Source organism: Bos indicus x Bos taurus, chromosome 11, assembly GCF_003369695.1.
Source record: "Bos indicus x Bos taurus breed Angus x Brahman F1 hybrid chromosome 11, Bos_hybrid_MaternalHap_v2.0, whole genome shotgun sequence".
Taxonomy (NCBI): Eukaryota; Metazoa; Chordata; class Mammalia; order Artiodactyla; family Bovidae; genus Bos; species Bos indicus x Bos taurus.
In genome coordinates this window covers 73,161,211-73,188,429 of record NC_040086.1, presented here as the reverse complement: position 1 = coordinate 73,188,429, position 27,219 = coordinate 73,161,211, and the positions used below count along the sequence as shown (strand labels likewise).

General features: G+C 45.1%; 1 protein-coding gene across 14 annotated transcripts in view; it reads right to left on the bottom strand.

The window, feature by feature from the left end:
• DTNB (dystrobrevin beta) overlaps positions 1 to 27,219 on the bottom strand; it is a 241,726-nt gene that overhangs the window by 4,207 nt on the left and 210,300 nt on the right. For 4 of the 14 annotated variants that reach the window (XM_027555897.1, XM_027555901.1, XM_027555898.1 and 1 more), the window contains 3 exons: positions 5,688 to 5,847; positions 4,801 to 4,890; positions 1,570 to 1,623 (listed from right to left, as the gene is read on the bottom strand). In XM_027555897.1, coding sequence (XP_027411698.1) covers positions 1,570 to 1,623; positions 4,801 to 4,890; positions 5,688 to 5,847 — 304 coding nt within the window. Of the gene's footprint in view, positions 1 to 1,569; positions 1,624 to 3,912; positions 4,510 to 4,800; positions 4,891 to 5,687; positions 5,848 to 27,219 lie in introns of those variants that run through there. The other 10 variants (XM_027555895.1, XM_027555893.1, XM_027555894.1 and 7 more) reach the window with 4 other exon arrangements.

Sequence of the window (27,219 nt, the reverse complement as noted above, 5' to 3'; positions counted from 1 at the left end):
TGGACCTTCCCCTTCTAAGGTGCTCCCTTGTTCTCATCACAGCCTCCTTTTCTGTATCCACTTCTCTCCACTCTTCCTTAAGACTTCTTTCACTGCACTTGGTCTCCCAGTCCGTTCAGACTAAAGATGGGTGCTGGCGTTAGAGACACCTGGGCTGAGTCCAGGCTCAGGCGATTACTACCTGGACACATTGTTTAACCGCCCTTAGCCTTGTCTTTGGAATCCTTTCCTCATGGAGCCATGGAATTAGACAGGAGGAGTGTATTAAGTGCTCAGCCTCCAACAGGGACCCGAGCGAGCTGGGCCAGCTCCCTCTCAGGCTCCACTTTCAGCATCCTCAGGGTAGCCACCTGCCTCTCTCTCTGACACAGTGCTCTCCTGCATGCCACCCTATTTCCTTATGTTTGTGAATCTACGGACATCCTACAACATGCTGGCCACTGTTCTAGGTGCTGGGGATACAACTGAGCAAAACAAATGGAAGTCTCTGTCCTGGGGAGCTCACATCTTGAAGGAAGCCAGCAATAGATGTATTAAATACAATCACAGAAATAACAGCTGACTCTCAAATGTCCAAAGAGAATTGTATTATCTGTTTAGGATAATGTAGAAACATGAAGAGCATGAAGTCTAGAGTTAGGAAAACTCAGTTCAAATCCAACCCTTCCCACATGTGGTGCCAGTTTTAAAGAACCTGCCTGCTGGTGGCAGGAGACGTAAGAGATGTGGGTTCAATCCCTGGGTCAGGAAGGTCCCCTGGAGGAGGACATGGCAACCCACTCCAGTATTCTTGCCTGGAGAGTCCTATGGACAGAGGAGCCTGGCGGGTTATAGTCCATAGGGTCACAAAGAGTTGGACACGACTGAAGCGACTTGGCACGCATGCAAGCTGTTTGATCTAAATTTCTCTGAGCCTATTTACTCACTGGTAAAATGGGAGATATCATTATACTACAGATCTCACCGAGTTGTTGAGGGATGAATGAGATTATACATGGACATCATTTAGCACAGCTCTCTGAACATAACAAGTTATTAAGAAGGTTTTATATACAATAAAATGAGGAAGCCTTACTGTCCTGGGTTGATACCTTTTCTCTATTGCTTTTAATTACTCGGAGAAGCCACAAAACCATTTGGCTATTCTGTCCACAATAATCTCTGCCTTTTAAGAAACCTTCCTGTACTAATAATCCTACACTTGAAGTTTGATGACTAACTTTCCCTGCCACTTCCTTTTACCTCCTATTTTGCGTATCTTAATTTTGCTCTACTAACTCTATCCTAAGTTGAGGCAAGGGGTCATGTTTGGCATTTTACTCGTATCCACTTCCTGCATCCCATCCATCTTTCATAGTGTCAGGAAACCAGGAAGCTTTTTTTGTTGATCCACTGACAAGAACACCTCTAGGGAAAAACCTGGTGGCCAGTTGGGAAAGGCTGGGAGAAGGATCCGCAGGGGTCTGAAAGCTTTGGGGAAGGGTGGTGGCAGGCAGGAAGGAACAAAAGGGAGAGGGGGCTAGGGCTCTGGCCCCCATCAGACTAGGGGTCCTGTGGAGCTGCCTTTACCTCTGTCCTTCCCATTCTGCATCTTCTCTTCTTCTTCCTCTGCACCTTCCCCTGCTGTGAAAACAAGTCCAAGGAGGCCAGTGACCCTTCAGCCAGTAGAAGCATAGGCAGAGGGAGAAGGAAGGCGCTTAGCAGGCTAGGGATGAAACCCTTGCTAGAGGGTCATGGCTGCGGGCCTCCAAGGGTGCTGCGGTCACCTGGTCTGTGTCCCGCGTGGCACATGCTGCAGCATCAGGTCCCCATAAGCCCTGGGCTCAGAGGAGTAGTACAGTCTGACGTCACCCCCACCCAGCTTCTGGCTCTGTTGCTAGTTTCTCTAAGGGATGACACCTACTAGGAATATGGTGAATACCTTGCACTCAGGTTCAAGAAAAGCACCATAAAAATGCACAGCAGGGAATAACTAGATGAACACTGGCTTCTGTTTAAACAAAACAAAAACTAAAGGTTTTAGCAGACAACAAACTTAAAATGACTGAACAGTGCCAAGTGGCAATGTGGACAAAAAGTTAATGCCATCTGAGGCTGCTTTCCCAAGAGGCCTGACAGGGGAGGTGGCGGCTCACTGTTCTGGGGAGGGGGAGGGGGCACTGGTGGAAGACCCCTTGTGATCTGGAGATGTGCTCAGTCCCAGGAACTCACTTTGAAATGGGGCCTTAAAACACTTGGCCACACCCTGGTGTGGACATGCAGGATGGTCAAGGGAAACCTGTGTCACGTGAGGAATGGCTGAGGGAATGATGAACAGCTGCCTAAAGAGGAGAGGCCGTGGGAGAGCCCCGCTGTCTGCCTTCAAATACTGGAAAGGCTAATATGAGGGAAGGACTGAGCTCCCTCTGGCAGCTTCTGCGGGGGTTGTGGAATGAGAATAAATTCGTTATAGAAAGGCAGATTCTGGCTCTCTGATAAGCAAGAACTCTTTAAGGAGGAGAACTGGTCATGAATGAGCTCACTGGAAATATTCAAACAGAGGACTTTTACACTGGGCAGCAAGCTGGATTAAGCAGCTTCTGAGATCCTTTCAACTTTAAGAGTCCATTACTCGTGCAAAAATTTCAAAAAAGATGAGGAGCGTAAGCTATGGATATAAACAGTATGTCCATGATACACATAAAGATAATCTGAGCAACTAGTCTTGCCCTCATGAGAACCTCAACAGTGACAGTAAAAATGTGCTGGTGTTGGGCAAGGCTCCTGCACTCATTGAGAAGTTGGCAGCCTTGCACATAAAGGAGTTTGCTTCTGTGTCCGATAGAGATACTGTGCCAGATGTGGACCCAGTCCACGTCTACTATGGACTTCAGGGCGTTGGAGAATGAAGCATCCATGAAAGAGGTCTTGGTGGGATTGCAGATTTGACCCCTTGTCCTGCATGGGGATGAGGGCAGTGCAGTTTAAGACCATCAGCTTAACGTTCACACCTAAGCTCTAGGACCAGCTTGGCCCCTTCCAGCTGAATAACTTTAGGCAAATCTCTTTATTGATAATCACTCATTGCACTTCTAAAGTAAGGGGAGTGGGGGACCTCCCTGGAGTCCAGTGGTTAAGACTCCGTGCTTCCAGTGCAGGGGGTGTGGATTTGATCCCTGCTCAGGGAACTAAGATTCCACATTAAAAAATTAAAGTAAGGGGAGGGGACAATGTGATCTCTGAGGTACCTTCCAAATACATTACATAGCTTTATTAAAACCATCCTTTCCTACCAGGAGAGATGGCTGGGTATTCCCATACACTTACTTTTTCATGAAGCTGTGTGGTCTCTATGTGCTTTGTGTTTAATGATGTCCAGTTACCCCTCAAACTCATGTGATGAGCTCATGAACCACGTATTTTGCACAAACCCTAACAAGCAGCCATGAGGCACAACTGTGGTTAATTTCCATGGCCTGAAATCCCCTAAGAAATTCCCTCCAAAAGTGGGATTTCTGGCATTGGTGGGGAGCTATATAAGGGAAGGGACTTTCTGATCACCCATGAGGTCATCTCAAAGGCAGTCTCCTCTTCTGTTTATGTGTGTGTGTGGAGGGGGAAAGTGCTTCTAAAAGGGATTGAGAAATGGTATCAGAATGCAGACAGTGTTACCATCATGCTCCCTCAACAGGAGAACTGACATCTTATCAACTGTACTGGACATACCAACCTTACTCTCTTCTAAACAAAAACAGCAGATCTGAGAGCAAAGCCATTGGCCAGACCTCAGCCTGTCTCATGACAACTCTAAAAGTGTATGGTTTCGCCTACAAAGGTCTGAAGGACTACTCAAGGCTTGCATTCCCTAAGTGCATGGATGGATAATTTCAATGTATTATGTTAGAGTAAGTACGTGCGTCTGAATAGCCCACGGAAAAACTGCTTTATATCTTTATTGAACAACCTTGTTAAGCTATTTCAAGGTATCTAAAAGCACGATATTAGGTGAAAGGAAACAAAAGAGGGCCACCTGTATGAGTGACCCACAGCACTTAGGAAGGAAGTTTGTTTAATATAAAATATGGGAATCTGACCACCATAAAAAAAATTAGTAAAATATCTGGCAGTTTCAACACTGATTCAATCATGGGGATTCTTGTAGATATGATGATATGGGAATGGCCTATTTTTTTTTTCTCCCCTTCTTGGGTTTCATGTAGGGGGAAATATGCCATGAGGTAAGGGTCTCGGGAAAATCATGGGAAATAGCTGCGAGACAGACTGAGAAAGAAGTCAGAGATAAGACTGAACATGTGGAGTGAAGGAAGCACCAGACTCAGGTCATGAACTTCCAGGGAAACCAGAGCCTCGTCACGGACAAAAGGAGAGAATACGGTTTCAAAACCAAATCAAACAGGAGAAGCAGAAAGGCAGTGGGAGGAAGTCCAGAAGCTTTTGAGGCTGATTTGGTTCCCCGTCGTCCAGGAAAGCTCCAAGCGAGACAGCCGAGCAGGCCTAGGGAGAGAGCAGCTGTGGAGGAAGTACAGGTGGAAGACACAGTGAGGAAGGGGCCCTCGGAGCCAAATTCCTTTAAAGTCAGAACTGTGTCTGGTCCACAAGGTGTGCTCTTAAGAGAAACTTTAAGTGTGTGACCACGTGTGGGAGACAGGCTCACAGGGGAAGGCATCCAGAGAGTTCCTGGAAAGCAAGGAGGCCACGTGGTGAAATGAGGGAGGCGCTTTACCACGCGGGGGGTGGGTGGCAAGGAAGGCAGGGGCAAGGAGGGGAGGCAGGAGGCTGGGTGGGAGCTCTGGGCGTCACCTGAGTGGAGCTCCTTCACCAGGGACGACATGGTGTTGGTGATGGAGTCGGCAGCCACCAGCAGGTCATTGCGGAGGTTTCTCCTCGTACCTGAGGAGAGGCAGAGCAGATGGCGATGCCTGGTGGGTAGGTGGATGGTAGTGATGGGGGTCGGGGAGACAGAGCTGAGCAGATGCTTCAGTCGGCCAGCCCCGGGACTTAGTTTGGACTCCTAAGGGAAGACGGGCCGAGCAGCTCCGCCTGCTCCCAGGCACTGGTGCCCAAGGCCGTGGTTCTCCTCCCTCTTCTCTTTGCGAAGGCAGGACCCTGCCACCTCCACGCTTCTCAGCCATAGTCAAAGAGGTGGACTGCAGAACAAACCCTTGGGCAGAACTTACTCTCAGCTCCACCTCCCTGCTCTCCTCTCTGCCCCGAGACAAGACAAGACTTCCTGAGCAGCCTCATCTTCTGCCCACTACAGAACACGGCAGGCCATTAACTCCACGGACAAGGTGCCTTCAGCAAGGTTGGATTCAGAGTTCTAGCCTCCTTCTCCTGCTTGCTCTAAACACTTTGCAGGCCGAGCACTCGACTTTGGGAATGATTCCATCTAACTCCTCTGGAGGAGGCAAAGCCCAAAGGACAAGGCACTTCCCACAACCCTCCTCAAAAAGAGCACAGAAACCCAGGAGGCCTGGCCCTCGCACACATACAAGCCTGCAGACCTCCCGCTGCAGACCAGCCCATCGAATAAGAAGGGGCCAGCGCGAGACTTGTTTTTACTGTACATGAAAATCTGATCATTGAAAGCTAAGCGGACAAAAGAAAACAGGGAGAACCACAGCAGGAGTCTTATCCACTTTTCGAAACCCCTTTAACGCTTCATTTTCCTCTGCTCCCGAACTCACCTTGGGCGAAGGCCTCCTGCATGTCCCCGCCGACTCCACTCAGCTGGTCCTGCGGGCAGTGGGTGGGGGTGGAGCCAGCGGAGGTGGAGCGCACGGGCATGGGTATGGGGCGTCCGCCTCCGTGAGTGGGTGATGTATGCGGTGATCCTGTGGCCTGAGCCTGGGAGAATCAAAGAGAGAAAGCCTGTCATCTCCTGCACCTTACCTCTTTGAGGAAGGGGCAAGTGCTTTTTCTCAGTCAACCTGAGCCAACTTAGGACTTCAGTTCAGTGGTGCAATGCACTGCATGATCAGATTTGAAAGAAAAGAGTCAGGCTGCCTCCAGGACTGGAGAGAGGAAGAAAAGGAGCGGGGAAACAAAAAGGGAGAAGGGGAGAGAACAAGGGGGAGGAGGAGAAGAGGCAGCGAGAACACTGAAGAATAAACTAAAAGCAGAGGGAAAGTGGAGGCGTGCTCAGGGAGGGAGGGTAGAAGGGCCTTCCAGGTGGACAGATGGAGCGGGGTAGCTGGTGGAGGATTTGGGAGGGGCTGGGGTCACAGCTGGGAAATAATATGCAAACATCTTTCATTTCTGTTTGCAAACACATTCATGTGCATCATCTCATTTGAGCCTCATAATGACTCGAGGAGTATCCATTTTAGAGAAGAAAGACAAGGATGAAGAGAGTAAGAGCTCTGTGTCAGGGCTGCACAGCTAGCTTGTCAGCGGGAGATGCTGGAACAAGCCCTTCTACTCCCAGGGCAATGACATGCGCTTTGCACCTGTGCGGCTGCTGGGCTGCGGGGAATGTGCCTGATGAGTTCGCGGGTCAGGAGCCCAGCCGCAGGCAGTTCTCAGGAGCTGAGTCATCTGGCCTGTCATGCTGCCCTCGTCAAGCACACAGTGTGGTCTTCTGTGAACCATTTTGTGGGGACACACGTTTACTGGGAAACCGAGCCTTCTGTGGGAAGGCTCTGGTGCAGTTCTGGAGAAAGCTTAGAGCCATGGGATAAAACCTTAAAAACTCCAGTTAAAGGGAGTCCGCTGAGATTTGGGCTCTACGGCTCTTTAGAGGAAGGGCAACTGACAGTGGCATAAAGACTAGAGTTCTCTTTGGAAGCAAGACTGGGGAAATATAAGCCAAAGTGTGCAAATATGTTCAAAGGAAGATAATTATCTTTGGGGAGCTGGCTCAGAAACCCCACATACAGGTAGAATCGGCCGCCCCGAACAGGCTGACAGGGGGCCTCAGCTCAGCTTCACCCAATGTGAGCGCTGGACCAAGCGGAAGCGGTCTGTTTTCCATCATTCTTGCTCTGAATCATACCTGTGTATTTTAATCTGAGAAACTTGAAAAATACAAGGCAAGCTTAAAAGTACAAAGTAACGGACCATTCAAATTGATATTTAATATTGTGTGAAATTTATTCTAACACTGCAGATAAATCTGAAGACCCCTTGACTACGAATTCTTTTCAGTCCCTTCTTTTCTTCCCTTCAGAGGCGGCCATTATCATAGATTTTGCGTGAAACTTTTTACCTATGTGTACATATGTTAACAGTTATGAATAATATATGATATTTCATGCCTTTAAATTTTGCATGAAGGGGTATCATACTGCACATATCATTTGGCAATCTGCTTTTATCATCTAGTATGCTTTAAAAATTTTTTTATTGAAGCATAGTTGATTTACCGGAGAAGGCAATGGCACCCCATTCCAGTACTCTTGCCTGGAAAATCCCATGCACGGAGGAGCCTGGTGGGCTGCAGTCCATGGGGTCGCTAAGAGTCGGACACAACTGAGCGACTTCACTTTCACTTTTCACTTTCATGCATTGGAGAAGGAAATGGCAACCCACTCCAGTGTTCTTGCCTAGAGAATCCCAGGGACGGCGGGGCCTGGTGGGCTGCCGTCTATGGGGTCGCACAGAGTCGGACACGATTGAAGAGACTTAGCAGCAGCAGCAGCAGCAGTTGATTTACAATGTTGTGTTTAACTTCTGCTAAAAAGCAGAGACGTTACTTTGTCAACAAAGTAATGTCAACAAAGCCGTCTAGTCAAGGCTATGGTTTTTCCAGTAGTCATGTATGGATGTGAGAGTTGGACTATAAAGAAAGCTGAGTGCCAAAGAATTGATGCTTTTGAACTGTGGTGTGGGAGAAGACTCTTGAGAGTCCCTTGGACTGCAAGGAGATCCAACCAGTCCATTCTGAAGGAGATCAGTCCTGGGTGTTCATTGGAAAGACTGATGCTAAAGTTGAAACTCCAACGCTTTGGCCACCTGATGCAAAGAGCTGACTCACTGGAAAAGACCCTGATGCTGGGAAAGATTGAGGGCAGGAGGAGAAGGGGACGACGGAGTATGAGATGGCTGGATGGCATCACCGACTCAATGGACATGGGTCTGGGTAGACTCCGGCAGTTGGTGATGGACAGGGAGACCTGGCGTGCTGCGGTTCATGGGGTCGCAAAGAGTCGGACATGACTGAGTGACTAAATTGAACTGATACAGAAAAATTAGCATACTTTTTGAGATCTTTCCATGATACACATAAATATGAACTTATTAGGCCCTTACTTCACATTATATACAAAAACTAACTCAAAAGGCACCATACCAAATATAAGAACTAAAACTGTAAAACTCTTAGAAGAAAAGATTAGACAATGACTTTTCAGGCTTGACACCAAAAGTATACATTACAAAAGAAAAAACTGATAAACTGGACTTCATTAAAATTAAAAACTATTTTCAAAGGACACCTTTATGAAAGTGAAAAAAGAATTCATAGGATGGGGAAAAATTTTTTCAAATCATATCCCATAAAGGATTTATATTAAGAATACATACACAACACTGTAAATCAACTATATTTCAATAACACAACTAATTTTTAAAAAAGAATATGTAAAGAACTCCTACACTCAATAATAAAAGGACAAGTAACTTAAAAAATTAAAACAAAAAAAAAAAAGGACAGGTAATTTAAAAATATGAAAAGGATCTGAACAGACAATTCTCTAAAGAAAATACACCAATACAGAATAAGCATATGAAAATATGCTCAATATTATTAGCCATTAGGGAAATGCAAATCAAAACCACAATGAGACACAACTTCACAATCCTACTCTTAAGATGGCTATAATAAAAGGACCGATAATAACAAGTGTTGGCTAGGATGTGGCAAACTCAGAACTCTCATAAGCTGCTGGAAGGAATGTAAAACTGGTGCAGCTGCTTTAGAAAATGGTCTGGCAGTTCCTCAAAAGTTTAAAAACGGTGACAAGTCCACTCTTACATGTATATACTGACCATAAATGAAAATCTATGTATACACAAAAATTCGTACACAAGTGTTCATAACAGTATTACACATAATAGCCAAAAAGTGAAAACAAATCCAAATGTCCATCAACTGATGAATGATTTAAATAAAATGTAATACATTCTTTCAATGGAATATGATTAGGCAATAAAAAGGAATGAAGTACTGATACACGCTACAACATGCATGAACCTTGAAAATATGCTAAGTGAAAGAACCCAGTTATAAAAGACTACATATTGTTTGATTCCATTATATGAAGTGTCTAGCATAAGCAAATCCATAGAGATGGAAAGTAGATTAGTGGTTGTCTGGGACTGGGTGCCTGGGAGGAATGAGGAATGAATGCTAATGGGTTTGGGGTTCTTTTTGGAGGAGGGGAAATGTTCTAAAATGGATCATGGCTGCACAATTCTGTGACTATATTAAAAACCATTTAAAAGGATGAAGTGTACAATAGCTCAATAAAACTATCAAAAAGACACACTAACAAAAATAAAAAAGCTAAGCCACAGACTGGGAAAATATTTGTAAATTATTTCTGATAAAGGAATTGTGGATCTTCACAATGATTTTTTGGATTTGATACCAAAAACAAAAGCAACAAAAGCAAAATAACAAGCGAAACTACATCAAACTAAAAAGCTTCCACAAAGCAATGGGAACCATCAACAAAATGAAAAGGCAGTCTACTGAACAGGAGAAAATATGTGCAAGTCCTATGTGTGATAAGGAGTAAATATCTGAAATATAGGAAGAACTCATACAATCCTGAAAAAACAATCTGATTTAAAAATGTGCACAGAAACCGAACAGTCATTTTCCCAAAGGAGACACAGAAATGGCCAACAGGTATGTATGAAAGGGTACGCAACATCACAAATCATCAGGGGAACACAAAACAGAACTATAATGAGATATTACCTCATATCTGTTAGGATGGTCATCATCAAAAAGACAAGAGATAACAAGTGTTGGTGAGGGTGTGCAGAGAAGGGAACACTTGTGCGCTAGTGGTGAGAATGTAAACTGGTGCAGTCATAGTATTGAGGTTCCTCAAAAGATGAAAACAGGGGACTTTCATGGTGGTCTAGTGGTTAAGAATCCATCTGCCAATGCAGGGGACAGGAAGATCTCACATGCTGCAAAGCAACTAAGCCCATGCATCATAATTATGGAAGCCCGTGTGCTGTACAGCCTGTGCTTCCTAACAAGAGAAGCCCCTGGAATAAGCCAACAGAGTGAGAAGTCCATACGCTGCAAAGAAGAGTAGGCCCCACCAGCAGCAACTAGAAGGAAAGCCCGAGAGCAGCAACAACAAACACATAAAATATCCATAATTTAAAAAAATGAAAAACAGAACTATCATATGATCCAATAATCCCACTTCTGGGTATATATCCAAAGAAAATGAAAACAGGATTTTGATGGGATATCTGAAATTCCATGCACACTTGTTCACTGCAGCAATACTCATGATAGCTAGGATATGCAGACAATAAGCGTCCATCAGCAGATGAATGGATAAAAAAGATGTATTATGTATGTTCAATGGAATATTATTTAGTCACGAGAAAGAAGGAAATCCTGCTGTGTTATTTATGGTAAGTGAAAAACACCAGACAGAGAAAGACAAATACTGCAAGGTATCCTCTCTATGCGGAACCTAAAAAAAACCAAAAAAACCCCACACTCAGAAACTGAGAGTAGCAAACTAGCTGCCAGGGGCTGAGTGCCGGAGGAATAGGGAGAGGCTGGTGAAAGGGTGTAAACTTTTGGCTGAAATATAAGGTCTGAAGATCTAATGTCACATGGTGACTACAGTTGATAACATACTATCTATCGTATAGCTGAAATTTGCTAAGTGAGAACAACTTGACGGCTCTAACACACACAAAAGATAAATACGTGAGGTGATGAATGTGTTAATAAACTAGATGGAGAAATCCTTCCACCCTGTATACATTGAAGTCACTTCAATGTATCTATTTTAAATATCTTATAATTTTATATGTCAATTATATATCAATGGCCACCTCATGCGAAGAGTTGACTCATTGGAAAAGACTCTGATGCTGGGAGGGATTGGGGGCAGGAGGAGAAGGGGACGACAGAGGATGAGATGGCTGGATGGCATCACTGACTCAATGGACATGAGTCTGAGTGAACTCCGGGAGTTGGTGATGGACAGGGAGGCCTGGCGTGCTGTGATTCATGGGGTCGTGACGAGTCGGACACGACTGAGTGACTGAACTTACTTACTTAAAGCTGAAATAAATACAGAATAAACTATAAGAAAGAACTTGTGTCTAGAACATATAAAGAATACTTGTAAGTGAATAAGAAGACAGACAACCCAATTACAAAACAGGCAAAGACTTGAATATACATTTCATGGAGTAAGATATAAAATGAGCTAAAAATTACATGAGAAATGTTCAATATGAGTACTCATTAGGGAAATGAAAAATGAAATCACAAAGAGATTCCACTTACCCCCCTGAAATAGCTACAATCAAAAAGACCAACAAGGATGTGGGGAAATGGAAGCCCTCGTGCATTGCTGACAGAATCATAAAATGGTACAACCACTTAGGAAGACAGTTTGGCAGTTTCTTAAAATGTTAAAGGCAAACTTACCATAAGACCTAGCAATTTCACTCCTGAGTATGTACCCAAGAGAAATAAAGACATATGCTCATCTAAAGCTTGTCCACACATGTTTATGAGCAACAGTTTAATAGGCCAAAAGTGGAAATAACTCCAAAGTCCACTGACTAGCAAATGACTTCACAAAATGAGGCTTATTCATATAATGGAACACTATAAAAATCTTTTTTTGATGTCTTTACCACCGTTTAACTTTTATAATAATCTTCCATTGACAATTCAAATGTTCTATCTTGTGAAATATTCTATTTTTGTCTATGGCTATAAAACATTTATTATTATTCTTTCAGGGTATATATCTTTTCTTTCTAACTAGTTTATAAACACCATAGGAGTCCCATTTTAGCTAGATTACATTTTCACTTATTAATCACTGCATTTTGGGAAACAATCACCTTTCACCCTATAACTATTATCAGCCTCTGCCTTTTTGGATATTTTTATGGGAGAGAGGGCATATGTGTGTGTGCTCAGTCACTAAGTCATGTCTGACCCTTTGCAACCCCATGGGCTGTAGCCACCAGTTTCCTCTGTCCATGGGATTCTCCAGGCAAGAATATTGGTGTGGGTTGCATGCCCTCTTCCAGGGGATCTTCCCAACCCAGGGATCAAACCTGCATCTCCTGCATTGGTAGGTGGGTTCTTTACCACTGAACCGCCAGGGAAGCCAGGGGGGCAAATAATAGAGCATAAGATTCAACCTAGTTTGAAGGTACTTATGAACACCAGACCTAACAGTTTTAGTCTCAATCCAAACAAGATAAGGAAACTGAGGAAAAGATGAGAGAATCTGCAGAGAAGGCAGGAAAGTCTGATGCAGAGGCCTGGCTTTATAGGAAAGTCCTAAGCTGGCACAGTGGAGGACGCAGGAGATCACAGAAGTGGTGGATCCTGGCAATGCCTGGGCCTTTCCTGGGCCTTCCCAGGGTGGAAGGAAACAGAATAAAAGTTGTTTCCTGGGTTGCCTGAGCAGCCTCAAGGAAGGATCCCATGCAGTCAGTAGGCTGATACTGTGAGAAGCAATGACCCCAAAGCTGTCCCTCAGTCACAGAGGAGTCAGAGCATCAGTGAGGTCAGGTGTGGAGCCTGAATGCTGGGGGACTCTCTGAACTCAGATGCCTTAGCCACAGAATGGGGGCTGCTGCCTGAGAGAACCTGGCCGGGACACAAGCAAAGGACATGATGGCCCCAGCAACATATCGCCTCGGAGCTGTGGATACTCCTCCACCGATGCTACAGCACCCTGTATAAGTCTCCAGGATGCAGCACTCATTTGGGTGCAGGAAGAGGGTTAAGAATCTCTGAAGTTGGGACTTCCTTGGCGGTCTAGTGGTTAGGACTTTACCTTCCAATGTAGGGAACGTGGGTTCCCTGGTTGAGGAACTAAGATTCCACATGCCACAGGGCAACTAAACCTGCATGCTACAAATACTAAGCCCAAGCTCTAGAGTCTGTGCTCCGCAATAAGAGAAGCCTGCACACCACAACTAGAGAAAAACCTGGGCATCATAACCCAGCTCAGCCAGAAAAAAAAAAAAAAACGAAAAAAACTCTGAAGTGACTGACTTCCGAGTTTGCCTGAAATGCCCAGACTAAGTGCTCAGCTCAAAAAGTGAGAACTCAAGAGGGAAACTAAAGCCACTCAAATAATTTTTCCCCCTAAGTATGTGGCCTGTGAAATTCAAATTAACTTCACCGTATGAAGGGCCAATCCAGCATTAACCATGTGGCAAGGACTCAATAAACCTCACTCGGGGAGAGTGGAGCCAGCATCACTGCCTGAGGACTGAATGTCAGAGCCCTAAGACTGGAGATGAACAAATAGGTTGCTTTTTAAGAACATGAAACGGAACCTCTGCAAACAGTTTAATAGGAAAATGATGATGGGGAATGAGGTAAGAGGAATGGACGGAGTAGACAGCCACATGCGGCTAAAACTCTAGGATCAGGAAATGAATCCTACTGCCCACCATCAGCTTGAAAATAATCAGTCCCCCTTCCTGGGATCACTGCCCAGGACATGCCTTCTGAGGAAGATAGAAACCAGACTCCTGATGTTGTCTTTGTTCAGAGCAGTGGAAAGAGAAAAGTTCTTCTCAGACCCTTGGGAAGGCACAATTTTCTTCATGGATCTCAAGCTTCAGTTCCTGGCTTTAGGATCATGCCGGATTAAAAGACAGCTAGGATAGAGCTGTCAGGAACCCTCTGTGGATTCTGGGTCCAGCAGAACAATGCTGGTTTGGCATCCTTGTGGGCCAGTACATCCCCAAGGCCCCAGCAGAGGCACAAGTCACAGGCAGCCAATATGCATGGACTTCAGCCAGGCCCGAGGCAGGGGATCAGGAATAGGGTTGATTTGGGATGAGGTACATGTCGGTGCAAGGGAGGTCAACTGACTCTGCTCCTGCACGGATTCGAGAACAACAATCTATTGAAATACTGGAAGCACAGCCCTCTCTCCTGCCTTCAGGCCTCTGTACTTGCTGTTCTCTCTTCCAGGAGCACCGCCCCCCTCCATGTGTCTGACTAGCTCCCACTGGCTTCCCGCCTGACTGCTTCACTGTCACCTCCCTCGGACCCCTGCACGGCATTAATCTCACCTCTCAAATTTATCTTCCTTACCATTGTGCTTACCACATGTAAAGGCTTAATAAATATTTGTTAAACGACAAGGAGGTGTATCAAGTTTCTGACCCTTTTCCTTCTGTAATGGAAAGCGGGAATGGAGCCAGGGCGGGCAATAAGCTCCAGGGAGGACTAAATCTATCACCATCAATAAAGCTTTATGTGAAATGCTTTAACTAGGTAACTGACTGTGGTGGGCAGACCCGTGAGGGGGCCTCCAGTGACACCCTCCCTCCCTGCAGTCACTGTCTGAGGTAATTCCCTCCTCTTGAACATGGGCTGGCTGTAGTGACTGCCTCTAACTGAAGCAGGCCAATGAGATCATTTCTGAGACTGGTTGATGAAAGACATGACTTCTGTCTTGTCCACATGTGCTCTCTCTTCCTCTCACCCCACTCACACTGAGGAAGCCAGCTGCCATCTCGTGAACTGCCCCGTGGAGAGGCTCACCTGGCAAGTAGCTGAGGCCGGCTTCCAGCCATCAGGCCGGCGTTGAACTGTGACCCTCAATCCTACAGCCCACAAGGGGTCCTGGCAACAACGATGTGATCTGCTGAGCCCTGAGGTGCTTGCAACCTTGTGAGAAACCCTGAACCTCAGCTTGTGAGAACCCAGCTAAACAGCGCCTGGACCCTGGACCCACAGAAGCTGTGAGTTAAGTTTGTTCTTCTAAGTCATTAATTTTCAGTGTATGTGCAGCCATAGATAACTTAGGTGCTAAGCCTGATTTTTTTTCTTTATTTATTATTAGATCAGCCACATCTGAAGAGCACTTGACAGAGAGGGAATAGGAGGGAAAATCTGGGGATGCGACCAGGCCCACAGGCCCTCATGAAATGCCAAAGACCCTGGAACAAGGACCATGGATGAGAAGACAGGCGAGGATAAGGGTTTAAGAAAAATTTTTCCTGATCTGAGAATGTGTGTAAATCCCTCAGCGTATGAGCCTGTCCTCAGGCTGAAAGTTTCGACCTCTTTACTTTGTCGATGACGACAGGACCTGGAGACAATTCTTGGCTGCGAATCCACCAATTCGTAGAGGAGGAGCTGCCACAGGCACCAACATGGAATCTGACTCTCACCCCGGGTGAACGCCAAGGAAGCACTGAGGCTTGGTGGGAAGGGAATGGCTTTGAAGCCCGGAGACCTGGGCTTTTCTATCGATAGTACAGCATATGCATTTCAGTGTTTCTGGGGTTCAGTCTTCTAATCTGCAAACTGAGTGGCTTCACTGGTGACCTGTGAAGCATTTTTCAGATGTAAAATTCAATGATGCTATGACCTTCACCAAGTTTACCTCATCTCAGAAATGCCGAGTCACCAAGGCTTTGCCTTGGCTACAACCACCCTGTCAGTGAAGGCTCGTCCTTTGGGGCTGCGTGGCTGCCACCTCAGGGTCACAGAGGCTGTTCTGCTTCTAATTTTCCTTTCTCATGAGCAGAGTCCACAACAGAGATGCCGCCCTCAAGACCCCTGCATGCAAAGCCCATGGGGAGGACAGGGAGCAGGCTGCTGGGGGCAGAGGAGGGGCTGTCTCGAGGAGACAGTTCAAAACAAGGTCCTTCTAACTCCATAAGTAGAGTGGAGTGTCTGGAGCACTTGCAGCTGGAGGCAGAGTCACAGGGCTCATGGCAGCGCTCCAGCTCGCTGACAGGCACCTGCAGCCCGGGTAGAGATGGCTCATTCTCTGCCCTCCGCAGAGACAGGTTTGTGCCAGACAGACACACTGAAGTCACTGCAGACGGGAGCACTGATGTGAGTGACAGCGCTCTGTCTCAAAGGCCCAGAGGGGTCCCAAGAGGCAGGCCCTCCCCACGGAGACTGCCGAGTGCTCCCTCCACACAGAATAAACAGATCTAGAAGCAGCGGCATGATTGGGGGTTGCGGGGAGCATCACTGTTGGAACCTAGAGATTACATGGAACCTGACACTCTCATAGAAATCAGCGAAGGTGGAGGGACTGCTCAGATGTCTCTTAAGGGGTGGGAATAAGCTGTCCAACGAAGGTGCAAAACCACTGCATGCCTCTGGTTTCAGTTGCTGGGAGAGCGGAGGTCAGCCTGGGGAGGCTTCATGACATGCTCCCCGGTTTTAAGGTTTCCCGAGGCAAGGACAGTGGGACCTTGTTGAAATACAACCTATTACAAAGGCCTGAACACAGCACAGGCCAGTCACGTGCCCAACCAAGAACTAAATACAAGAAACGCCCTGTAACTCAGGTTCTCTGAGTACAGAGGTCCCTTGTAGTTGAGAACAATTCTGTTGGAAAGACAGAGCTAGAGAAACGTTACAATCGGAGAGGCTCTCTCCTCTGCTGGCTCTTTGCTTCTTCTCAATCAGCAAAGACTCTGAGACCCTGAGAAAGCTACATATCGTGTTCCAAGAAAAGAGCTTGGAAGTTACACACATCATGTCAGAGGGTTCATGATCCCAGGAAAATAGGCTCTGTTGCAGTTCAGCATTTATCTATATCTGAGGAGAGAGAGAGATGCCTTGAGAGGTCACGAGGTCACAAATAAATTAGTAACAAGATTCAGACAGATACCTGGGTCGTCATCTTTTTTTTTTTTAAGAAGTTTTATTTACTAAAAAAGAATTTTGGCTGCACCCTGTGACATGTGGGATCTTAGTTCCCTGACCAGGGATGGAACCCATGAGCCCGCACCCCCTGCACTGGAAGGTAGAGTCTCTCTTGGACCACCGGGGAAATCCCGCCTGGGTGTTCTAATTGTCCTACACTGCAGGGAGACTCCTAAGCACACTGCGATCCCAACACCAAGTTTCTGAGTTCAGATGGAACATGCATCAGATGAGACATCCCACTGCAGAGGCCATGCAACAGAAATTAATTTCCGCCACAACCGAAAAATGTGAGAAAGGAGAACACGGTGATTCTGACTTAGTCTTCTGTTTGAGTGCAAATCTAATAGTGGAGCCAAAACAGGTGCAGAGAATGCCAGAGAAGGTGACTTGAGGACACTGTGAGTGAGACAGGGACTCACGCTGTGGCAGAGAGCGGGGCCGCAAAGGGGTGAGGCTCTCTTTGCAGCAGGAAAACGATGTATGTGTTGTCCTGGCCACGCTTGGCCATCTCTGGCAGGGTGCCTGGCACACAGTAGGGGCTCCATAAATACTATTTCCTTCCCTTCTTTTTCCTGATGGAATAGGTACGAATTTTTTTTTAATCTTCCTGATACACGTTATCACCAGGTAATCAAACCCAGGGAGGCTCATGGCAAAAAGCCTGATCTTGAGAGTTCATGCCCTCGCCAGAGCAACTATTAACAGCATCCCCTCCACACACACGCCCAGTGACAACTCTGAGCTAAGCGGTTATCATGGTAACAGAAGGAGACACTTGAGTCTCCATTTTTCTCTCTCTGACTCATGGACACCTGCCAGGTAGCAGATGGCCTGTGTGGACAATTACCTTCATTTTGCTGCAGTGTATTCAAAATAAACAAACTGGCCTCTTTGCTGCCGATTTTCAGAGGCCCACTCAGAAAAACAACAACAACAACAACAACAAAACCCCAAGGAAACAACATTGGGAGAAAGGAAATACAAGCCTGAAATTTAGATGAGGCAACCGTGAACACACAGAGATGGGATGTGTAGAGAATGGACTTTGTATGTTTTTTTCTTTAACAAAAAGTTAAAGACAAACAAACAAAAAAACAACCCAAGACTATTTTGAGTTGGTGCTGATGGTGGCTCTGCTGGGAAAATGCAGCTGTCTCAGCGAATGTGGAAGTAAAAGGAGAGGGATTATCTGATGCTGCAATGTCTGTCCTGCTGCAAGATTTGAAAATAATTGCCTAATATGACAAGAGCTAAGACTCTGGGGAGTCAGGCCCAGCGATGGAGGTGAGCACACAGGAGAACAGGTTTGAGGAGAGAAGAAAGACAGTCACGTGGCAGTAAGCAAAGCAGAGTTCCCTCTGGGGTGAATTAGAAACAGGTAAAGAACATACCTGGAAACCTTCCTCCCTCCCCAGAGTGTCTACCTCTGAGTGTCAGGGCAGTGCAGCTTTTAAGGATGAACTTGGCTTCTAAACTCCCGAGAGAAGGGCCAGAGAGTTTGATGATGTGTCTTAGTATACATTTATGGTGTGTGTCTGCTGGAAGGATGGGGCCACCAAAACACCTGTCCTGAGGTCCCTCCGCAGAGGGCAGACACCGGTCTATTCCCACTTCACTCAGGAAACTCGGGGCTTACCCACGACCTGTCACCCCCTGTGGGGTTAACTGCTTTGGATGGGAAACAGCAATGGCAGGATTGGTAGGTTCTGTGATCACGCTGCTGGCAACAGGGAGAAGGTTATGGTTCTCGGTTTTCATGATTCTGCCCCTATTCAATTCGAACTAAATTACATAGAAGACAAAGTTTACCCGAGGCTGAAAAGGGTGGAGGCAAGGTGTCTAGGTATCTTTCTGGGTGGAAGGAAGAAAGCATATTAAGTTCCTGAGACTGTCTAAGACGAACAACCTCTTAAAACTCACCATAAACCCAAAGATCAAAAGCGAGTTGAAATTTAAACTTTTAGATAGGGAAGCTCATAAATTCCAAGACTAGAATTACCCTCTTTCTGTTTGTTTCTCCTAGTTTGCCCAGGTCTATTTGAAAATGGTGTCCCATTAGTTCTCATCATAGGATTTCAAAGCTAGTTCTCAGCAAAACGATCCGGGACCTCACTGAGGGAAAAATCCTTATAAATGAATACCAAACACTGAGATTGTGTATTAGAAACCAAAAGACGACAGGATTCCAAGAGAGCAGAGTCCTTAATGCAGACATGAATTCAATGATGGGTCAGGCAGAACCTATCAAAGATATTTTAAAGTTCAGTGAGTCAAATTCAAATGCTGCTTCTGGGTAAGTAAGTAAAACTTGTATGATGAGGTGGGGTACCTGATCCAGCACTTCCACTCTTTGTTGAGTCCCTGTTCTATATGAGAAGGTGGTTAAAATCCAGGCTTAGCAGTCAGGTGGACCTAGTTTGGATTCCAGCTCTGCCACTGACTAGCTGTGTAACTTGGGCAACTTCCTTAACCTCTCTGGGCTAAGATTCTTCACATGTAAAGTGGAGATTAAGTGCATCTTCACAGGTTAGTGAGGATGTACATAAGATGCTTCACATGCTGGCACATGGGGTACGACCTGCCACGATTCCATTTCGACAGGTACAAAGTAGTGGTATAAAGGGGCAAGGTCTCCACTCTCCACAGGTTCACAGCCTCCTGGGCAATTTGGCATGTAAGCAGCTGGCCTACAAAGGAGGATGAAATAGCGGAGGTACAAAGGAAAAGGAACATAGAGGCAAGAGGGTTTAACTCTGACCTTCCAGAACAGGGAAAGGTTTCACAGGCAAGGTGGCATCTGAGAGCGTCTTGGATGGTATAATTTCAATAGGCGGAAGTGGCTGAGGAAGGGCAATCCAGGTGAGGAAAGGGCACAGGAGCTCCCCGAAGAGAGGAGGCTGGGTGGGGCGGCGGGGGGGTAGGGAGCATGTGGGGACACTAGCATGCAGGGAGCACAGAAAATACACGGTGGGAAAGACACGTGTGGGCCACAATCGTCTAGAACCTTAAATAAATGGTCATCAGGTTTATTTACTAGGCCATGGATGGGCAAACTACAGCCCATGGCCAAGTCCAGCTCGCCACCTGCTTTTTTAGTCTGTGAGCTAAGAATGGTTTTCACATTTTTAAGTGGTTTTATTTTAAATGGTTATATAAGTCCTTACATAATGCCTTTGATTTGGTTCACAAAGCCTAAAATGTTTACTACCTAACTCTTTAAGAAAAAGCTGGGTGCCCCTGCTATAAGCAATGGCAGAGGGAGTCTGTGAAGGCTTCCGAGGAGGGGTTGGTGTGGTCAGTCTGGTCAGATTTAGGAGTCTGGCTGGATTTAGGAGTCTGGCTCTGAGGCAAAGTGGAGATTGGATTGAGAAGCAGCAGACAAGGATTCAGGTGACAGATGATGGAGGCTGGAATGAAGAATGGTGACAGGAACTGGGAGGAGAGGGACATAAGCAAGCTTTTGGAGAAAAACTTGACTAGACTTTGGTAACTGAGTGGGGAAAGCAGGGGACTGGAAGAGAGCATGCATGTGGGGATTGCTGGCAATGACATTAACAGAAGCAGGGCATGTGGACAAAGGGGTGATTCGTGGGGAAAGGTGACTAGAAATCTTTCACCATCCATCCCATATCTAAACCTGAGAATAAGGGATGCCAAGAATGCTGCAAAGGCTCAGACTAGTATCAGACAGAAAGGTTCTCGGATCCTAGTTCACCTACCGGGGATGTAATCTGGGCCCCTTGCAGTGGAAACTCAGAGCCCTAACCACTGGACAGCCAGGGAGGTCCCAAGCAGTGCTTTTTCACTGGGGATAACTGTACCTGATAGGAACCTGGTGGGGGCATATCACTGGGATTTAGTAGGTGGAGATCAAGGATGCTGCTAGACATTCTATAATATACAGAACACTCCTCACCGCCCCCACCCCACCTACTACACACACACACACACACACACACACACACACACACACACACACACACACACATATACACACACAAGTAATCTGCCCCAAATGTCCATAGTGCTGAGGATGAAAATGTGGTTGAGGGTGAGAGCATTATGAGGTCCTAAAGAGAGTGGCCTGCCCAGGGCCTCTCTTCCCAAATGGTGAGCTGCTATGGAAGGAAGTGGGGGCCACCACTAGCTTCAGATCAGGTTAGAAACTTCAAGGGGCCAAGAATAAACTCTGAGACTCTTCTGCACATTTGGGAACTGTCCGGGGGCAGCTATAGGCCTGAGAGTCTCCTGGATTCTCGCTTGGTTTCCTGAGATCTGAGCTGGTTAAATATAGGAGCTGAAATTTGAAATACGAAAGCAGTGGATAAATATTGAATATTATATATAAGTTAATATGAAATATATAGTAATAAAAGCATGGAAGGATTTAGAGTTAGCCAGCTTTGAAGAGCAATAATGAGTTGGCATGGGTTCTTATTAAAGATACCACTTTAATGGCTGAGTAATATTCCATTGTATACATATACCACATCTTCTTTACCCATTCCTCTGTCAAAGGACATTTAGTTTGCTTCATGTCTTGGCTATTGTAAACAGTGCTGCAGTGAACACTGGGGTGCATTTACCCTTTCGGATCATGTTTTTCTCTGGATATATGCCCAGGAGTGGGACTGCAGGGTCATACAGTAGTTCTATTTTTAGCTTTTTAAGGAACCTCCATACTGTTCTCCATAGTGGCTGAATTAAAAGTACCACTTTAGCTGCAGGTAACTGTCTTTCTGCATTGTCTATAATTTTATAAAGAATGCTTCTATATTTCTTTCTTCTCTTTTTTTAAGCATTGGGCAATCTACACTGCACCGCCAAATGGGAGTAATTCTACTTGCCAAATTATGATTAGCAGCAAATGGAGAAGAGTGCAAAGGAGTCTCCCATACTCTTTATAATATGATTCTTTGGCTGAAATTAAACAGATATTCATTTCAGTTAAGGATGCCAAGCCAGGAAGCTCCCTACCTTGGCACTGCTGTTAATTTGGAACATCAGAACCAGCCTGAAGTCAGCTATAAAACCCTAGAGATTGGTATGGCATCAGGATGCATGGAAACGCTGACAGATGCTCTCCAAGTGGAGGGTCATGGATTCAATCGCATGCCAAGTGAGGATGCTGAGTGAGGTCTCACGGAAATAAGAGTGTAGGGAACCTTTTTTCTGCGGGAGGCATCCCAGAATCCCAGAGCTAAGCCAAAAGAGAAGGATCATGGAAGAAGTTGATGTTGTTTTCTTAGGATGCTTTATTTTGTCTAGAGAAGTGGAAGGGAGAAGGTTGGTATGATAAACCCTGGGGAAGGAGTTGGTTAGAGGGCCCAGGAAATGAATGGAAAGTCAGAGGGTTTCAAAGTCACAAAAGGAAACATCAGTCAAATGAACCCAAGAGGATTTCCATAGACCCTTCTTGGTTCATAGCCTTTCTCCAAATACACCGATTGGTATCAGTGATGAAAGGATCAAAGAATTGTGGACTGGAAATCTATAGATGAGAAAATTGAGGTTTGTAAAGGTTACATACATGGTGAGACAGAAAAGACATGAGGTTTTGTAACAATCTATTCACATGCAACTCTGTAAGGTAAACTCCTTATTTAACTCCTTCCTTTGTTGAGGTGACACCAGTGGGGGTGGGGTTCAGCAGGTTGGACAAGAAGACAAAAGTCCATCTTTCAGAGCTGTCTACACTCTGCCGTACTGAAATTTTCCTTTACAAGGTTGCTACCTTATTGTCAAATCCTTGTCTTAATTGCCTTATTAATTTTCTCCTTGAAACTTTCTGGTTTTTCATGAGAACCCACAATCCTACCTCCTCTTTATTCTTTTTGTCTACAATGGATTTTGCTGTGTTTATGGGTTAAACTCTAATTTTATGTTGCTAGCCCTGTTTCTCCACTAAATTTCCAGCAGCGTAACCCCAAGTATCTAATAGACCAAACGAAAAGCTTGACTGTCTGCCTACTTTTTGCAGCTCGGTATGTACACCATCAGATCCAAGTCCCTTTCCTGTATCTCACATCATCTTCCCGGTTCAATTTTTTCTAAGTCAATTTCCCAGGCTCTTGGGCTCAAAACCTAGAAGTTACCTTCTTTTCTGTTGATGAGACCCAGACTGTAGTATTCTGGGGGGTAGATATTATGTCCTAGGCTACTGGAGGGCGAACGTCTCCAGCTTGGTGTGCAGAAACCTTTTCCAGAGGCTCTGGTATATATTTTTCATATATTGTATGCATTCTGATCATGAGAACAAAAGATATAAATATAGTATAGGAGGAAAATAAACCAAGTAGGTAAGGCAACCTTTCAGCTTGTGATTGATGCCAGTGATGAAAAATATTGGGGGTGCTGCAAAGAGCCAAAGCTATTACCCTAATATTTTCAGGCTATAAGCTCTCTCTGTTTAAGGAGTTTGGGGGAAATGAAATTTAAGTACCTATTTTTCAATATTGCTATGACATTTTCTTTTGGAGAAAACAAACAAAAAACCCCAACAAGCTACCAGGTGCCTAAAGTAAGTACAGGAGCCAAGACTGGTGAATGTGACCATGTTTGAAGACTTTCATGAGGCCATCTATGGGAAGATGTACAAAGAGTGGGACTGGGAACCAGGCTAAGGGTTTGGGGCATGGTCAGAGTTCAGCACCTTGGTCTTTGTTTACCAAAATCCATTAGTGCAGCTGGCCAACTTGGAAGGGAGGGCAGCAATGGTGCCTAAGGCTCTGGTTATCACTGACCTGGCTTGTGTTTCTGAATATAGGGCATCATGCCAACCCTGAAATAATGTTCATACTATTTGAGGGTGGTATTTGCGTAGGATTTCTCTTTTGATCCTCCAAAAGGCCAAGCTCACCCACTGCTCAAATGAACATATGTAATAAGACATTGCTTGAAGATTAAATAAATAAATGGCAATCCTTTGCCTGTCAGGAAGCAGAAGACTCGGACTTCTGTTGCAGAATATAGTGGGGCCAAGGAATTCCAGCAAATTTTTTAAGAGGCATGTGAATGACTTTTCAGTGAAACTGCGTTCAAAGATGAAGTGAACCAAGAGGGAAACCGACCCACGAACACATCAAGGGGTTCACCAATAATCTCTTTAATGGACAATGAGGAGGGTTTTATTTGTTGCTGTTTAGCCTTTTTTTGGTAAGTACTTTCTCTTAAACTTACAAAGTTAACATTCATGAGGTTTGTCCTGGCAGAATCACAGGTCAACCATGGCTGTATTTGGTGAAGCCATGGTCAGAGAAGGGGGCTTCTGAGAGCTAGCCCACACCATGCTTTCTCTGGTTTAGTTATGTGGGGGTGGTTGTCTGGTTCTGGAAATCAGAAAGGGCCTGGGGCAAGATCCAATTGATATCCCAACTGTCTGAAGTAGAGGCATGTTCTCTTAGTGAAATCCCCAAGATCCTCTAATTACATAATTTTCAGATTACCACCTATATAACTCTCCTGATCACTACTCTTCGAATTGGGATCAAGGTCACCCTTGTCCCCTATCCTTATGCATTACTGTCTACAGTCTTTAACTCTGATGCTGATCTGTATATAAAAAGTAATGATCTTCTAATAGAAGGAGCTGGAGAAATGTTTAAAGGAATACACGCTACATGAGTAAAGTGAACTGTTGCCTTGGATAGCTCATTTTATCTGGCATTAGCAATGCAGCAGTGAAATTTTATGGAATGCTGAGAAAAATGGACCCTTAAGGTGTCCCTAGAATAAATCTGTACACTGAAATCCCTCCAGAGTATGACTGGGAGACTGTTTGACCTTGAGGGAGTAGTCCACAGTTCAAGGCCACTATCAAAGCAGGGTTTTCACCAGTCTGCTACTACTTTAGTGTACCCCTCTGTACCACACTTCTGGTTATGGGCACTGGGTTCTTACTAAGCAATGCTCAAAGTATTTTCAATGGATACAAACAACTACAGGTATCCTGAATTTTAAAGATTATTTGTGCTTAAAAAAGAGACGATGCTCTTACTCCACATAATCTATCTGTTCTTTAGAGAGAAATAGTAAGAGAGTTAATAAAAATACTAATGTATTGGCTTGTTCTTCCTATTCTTTTGGTAATGCTGAAAATTGTTTTTCTGATTCTTTTTATAAAGGACATTTCTGAACCATCATTTAGTCCCTTGGATAGATCTACCTATTATACGGAAGTACCTTGAGCAAAATTACTGCTTAGGTTCTTGAACCAGTTATGTCCCTTACAAAAAAACCTATAAATTTACACAGTTTTTAAGTCAATATCTTATACATTTGGTTAATACAAGCTTTCATTCAGCAACTATTTATTGAGTACCTGCCATGGGACAGGCGCTGGGCTAGTGGCTAGGGGATGCGGTAGTGAAAAAGGCAGACAAGGCCCTTTAATTATGGTCTGACGATTATCATCGGCCTGATTAACCCTGACTCAACCGATATAATCTAATTCCTGGGTCTGTTAAACTGTAGGGTATATCATGGGTCGAACAGTCACTCAGTGAAGTCTTATCTAAAACAGCCAGGCAGTTCTACCCTTAATTACAAACCTAAGATCTGAGAAAAAAGAAGGGGGAGGAGGAAGGAAGGGGGAGAGGAAAGACAGAAGAATTATCAGCTGAGGTACTAATGTCACAAAAGTACTGGAAAAGTGGAGGAGGCTGAAGGTAGAACCACAGCCCCCAAATCACAGTTAAGGTCAGTTATCATCCATTTCCCTCAAATTCCCCAAAAACTAAAATAATCCCTGAAAGGGAAGAAGGTAAATAGTATAAAGAGTTCTCTATAATGGATTTACAGAGCCAGTGTGGGGAAGGATGTCTAGTAAATTCTTCATTTAAAAAATCTTATAATTATTTTACAACCCATACAGGGTAATGCATTTTGATAGAGAAGAAATTAAGCTCTACCAGTCTGAACCCGGGAGGAAGAAAGGTTGACGACTTAGTTCTGTGGTAAATACCTTTTGGTGCTTTGATCAATAATGATACAGATTAAAGCAGATGCCTGAGTTCTAAAGCTGTATGGTCTTCCCAGCTGTACATGTTACAAATATTGGTGAACTAGGAAAAGCCAGTCCATTCAAATTTGTACCTCACTGAGAAGGCAATGGCAACCCACTCCAGTACCCTTGCCTGGAAAATCCCATGGACGGAGGAGCCTGGTAGGCTGCTGTCTATGGGGTTGCACAGAGTCGGACACGACTGAAGCGACTTAGCAGCAGCAGTAGCTAAGTCTTAGGTGGGTCCAGTTTAAACCTGTGATGCAGACAGAGGAAATTTCTACCTGTATGCACAAAGCAGGATGTCTTATCTCACATCACAGTGGAGAAGGATGAGGGAAAAACAATTTGTACCAATTCATGCTCTGGACAGTCCCCTGGGACAGTGAGGACTACACTGTGAGCTCAGGACCTCAGCGACCAAGAACTCCCAACACACGTACCCAAGTGGCTTGTTCACGGCAGGCTCCAGAGATCTGGGTCTAGCTTCTCATTTTGCCAGTCTCAAGGAGAGTATGATCTCACACACGATCAAAGGTCACTGGAATGAACACGTTGTTATTTAATCCCCTGTCGGCTCAAGGTCAGCTTTAAATTGACCTGAGAAGTAATATGCCAGAAGTGATCATTTCTGATTCTTGGACTACACAGTAATCCATAAAATTTTTTAAAAATGAAGTGTCTCTTGGAAGCCCTTACTGCTGCCATTAAAATAAATATCCACCATGTTTGTCCTCCTCTGAATGGTGTTCTCAGTAAGTTATGGGGTGTTCTTGATCACATACTTTGCTGGCACATTCAGAGTGGGCTCAGGAGATGCTAGTCTGGGTGGACGGTTGGAAGAAGTTCCCAGCAAACAGTTTCAGCTATAAAGCACATCCCTGGGCATTACCAGCACCTGCTTTTCTAATTCTTCTAAACAAACTGGAGGATCATCAGTTCAGTTCAATTCAGTTACTCAGTTGTGTCTGACTCTTTGAGATGCCATGGACTGCAGTATGCCAGGCCTCCCTGTCCATCACCAACTCCCAGAGTTTACTCAAACTCATGTCCATTGAGTTGGTGATGCCATCCAAACATCTCATCCTCTGTCATCCCCTTCTCCTCTTGTCTTCAGTCTTTTCCAACATCAGGGTCTTTTTCAATGAGTCAGCTCTTCCCATCAGGTGGCCAAAATATTGGAGTTTCAGCTTCAGCATCAGTCCTTTTGATGAATATTCAGGACTGATTTCCTTTAAGATGGACTGGTTGGATCTCCTTGCTGTCCAAGGGACTCCTAAGAGTCTTCTCCAACGCCACAGTTCAAAAGCATCAATTCTTCGGCGCTCAGCTTTCTTTA